Below are 2,363 nucleotides of genomic sequence, written 5' to 3' on the forward strand. Positions count from 1 at the left end.
CCAAACACTGTGAGTTTACTCAGCTCTGAACCCTTTTCTGTCTGTGGATATTCTTCCCAGCTGGATTCTGAGAACTATAGGAAAACAAATCCTGGCCAAGACTTCACTGGACTCTTCCTCCTCCCCACCACTTCCTATGCCCGTCTCTAAATGGAAAGCAGAATCTTGAAACCAAAGAAAGACACCAGGGAACAGCTTAGGCAGGTTTAAGAGGTCGAAACAGGATGAGACAGTAAGACATGGAAAGCTTCCTCATCAGTCAAAGGTGACACTTTCTAAACCTTCCACGCCGATCTCGCATTCATGGCCACCTACTCCTAGCCAAGGAGGGAGGCTCAGAAAGAGAACATGTTTTAATACCATGGTTTGCATCTACCGCTTCTCCAAACAAAATAGAGCAAACGCCGAGAAGACAGCTGAGAACCATCCAGACAGTTGCGCTAAATGCCTAAGAGGGACCAAGAATATCAGACACCCCGATGGTGGTGAGGCTACTGTCCTCAGGAGGGATGTGGAAAGGGACAGAGGCCAGCATCTTCCTCAAGGTCTACTTACTGGATGAGTTCTCCAAGCTCGTCAAAGCTCCGGGGCACAAACACTCCTGCCTCCTTTAAAGCCTGGTTCTTGGCTACTGCGGTTTCAGAAGCCTGATTGGCACAAGCTCCAGCATGGCCGAATTGGACCTGTGAGAAAAGGAGAGCAATTTTACCTTGTTAATCCCTCAAGAAAGAGAACAAAGGATCCTGGGAAATGTCAGCACTGATCATAAGCCACCATTGTACTAACCACTGCACACAGATCATTTCATTCAAGTAAGTAGGTAAAATGGGTAATTCCCATTTTAGATGAGGATACTGAGGGACAGAGAAGTTCAGGCACTTATTCAAGGACACACAGCTAATACAGAATGGAGCCAGGACACGACACCTGATAGCTCCAAAATCGCCTTAACACTGAGCCACACTAGCTTGCCTTAGGGCAGTGGTCAAGGAGGTGGGAAATAGGGGGTGGGAAATGATACCCAATGGAAGAGAGCTCTGAAGCTCAGCTCATGTTTACATTCAACACCTAGTACATGCTGCCAGGCACTTCCACACACAGCAGAGGGGACATGCACCACGAGAGAGAAACAGGAAGAGAGAGAGAGAGAGAAGAGAGAAACACCCAACCCCTCTTCCAGGAAACGGTCACGTAGCAATCTCTCCTCCTCCTCTTCTCCCTGCTATTGAAATTTTGGGCACACACAAACACAGCAGTGTGTTTTGCAAGTCACCAGGTCTGAGACTTGAACTGTGTGGTCAGACATGTGAGATCTGACTTCCTTAACCACAAGCTGGTCCACACATCCTATCATTTTAACACATCAAGAAGAATCCTCCTCGGGACCAGCAGTTGGTGTAATGGCTATGTCACTGGACTCCCATGTACTTGACCATGGTTTGAGTCCGGGACCCAGTGGCTTAAACTCACGCCAGGCCTGTGCCCAAGATCCCGAGAGGAGAATGAAGGAGAAGGGATTGCGGTGTGGCCATCCCCGCTGGGGGATGATTTCTCGCTTTCTGTCTCTCTGTCTCTCACTGTCTTTCTGGCGAGTGCACGCCCTCCACAGCAAAAACCTCTCCAAAAAAAAGAACAATCCTCCTCTTCTTCCCTTGCCTCCCTCCACACAGAACATAAGACCATGCCCCTCCCCAACTGAGCTAGACGGTATGTTGTCCCCCACCCCAGCCTCCCTTCCATGGCCCAGGATACAAACATCAGCCTCTCAGTGAAGCCACCTCAGCTCCAGCCAGCAGTTGCTCCTTACTGGGAACCAGGCCTCGGCGCCTTGTCCTGGCCTGGATGAGCTATTGAGTTTGTCTACTCCAACTTGACCTAAGTTCCCAGAGAGCAAGGCCCTGGCTGGACACTGCAATAACCAAGCAAGTAATACATGTTCATGGGAGGAACAGCTGCGTGACCAGACGACCATGGGGTTCACCTTGGGCTCTCCCGCTCCACCCAGGAGGGACCTGGCCTAGCCATACCTCGGAGGAGAACATGGTGGCACAGGTCCCAATGCACCAGCAGACCACGGGCTTGGTGATGCGGCCCTCCTTGATGCCCCGGCAGATCTTGTATTCCTCAGTGCCCCCTATCTGCCAAGGAACAGGAAACCAAAACCCCTACGTTAGTAGAGCCCAACCTCAGCCATTCCAGAACTAGCACTGCAGCAGGAAAAGTACCCTGAAGTCATCAAGTGAGCCCTGAGATGCAACTCGGCAAGAAAACAGCAGGTGTGGGCTTTGGCTGAGTAAAGAAGGGAGTTCCGATCTGAGCCTAGAAGGTTCAGCCTGGGAGTGAAGAATTCCAAAGGAAGAGCG

General features: G+C 50.8%; 1 protein-coding gene across 4 annotated transcripts in view; it reads right to left on the reverse strand.

Moving 5' to 3' along the window:
- Window positions 1-2,363, reverse strand: part of ACLY (ATP citrate lyase) — a 49,041-nt gene that overhangs the window by 11,645 nt on the left and 35,033 nt on the right. For all 4 annotated transcript variants that reach the window (XM_014590690.2, XM_014590689.2, XM_006155996.3 and 1 more), the window contains 2 exons: window positions 2,028-2,138; window positions 556-683 (listed from right to left, as the gene is read on the reverse strand). In XM_014590690.2, coding sequence (XP_014446176.1) covers window positions 556-683; window positions 2,028-2,138 — 239 coding nt within the window. The remainder of the gene's footprint in view (window positions 1-555; window positions 684-2,027; window positions 2,139-2,363) is intronic.

Source organism: Tupaia chinensis, unplaced genomic scaffold (assembly GCF_000334495.1).
Source record: "Tupaia chinensis unplaced genomic scaffold, TupChi_1.0 Scaffold000477_1, whole genome shotgun sequence".
In the NCBI taxonomy this organism is placed as follows: Eukaryota; Metazoa; Chordata; class Mammalia; order Scandentia; family Tupaiidae; genus Tupaia; species Tupaia belangeri.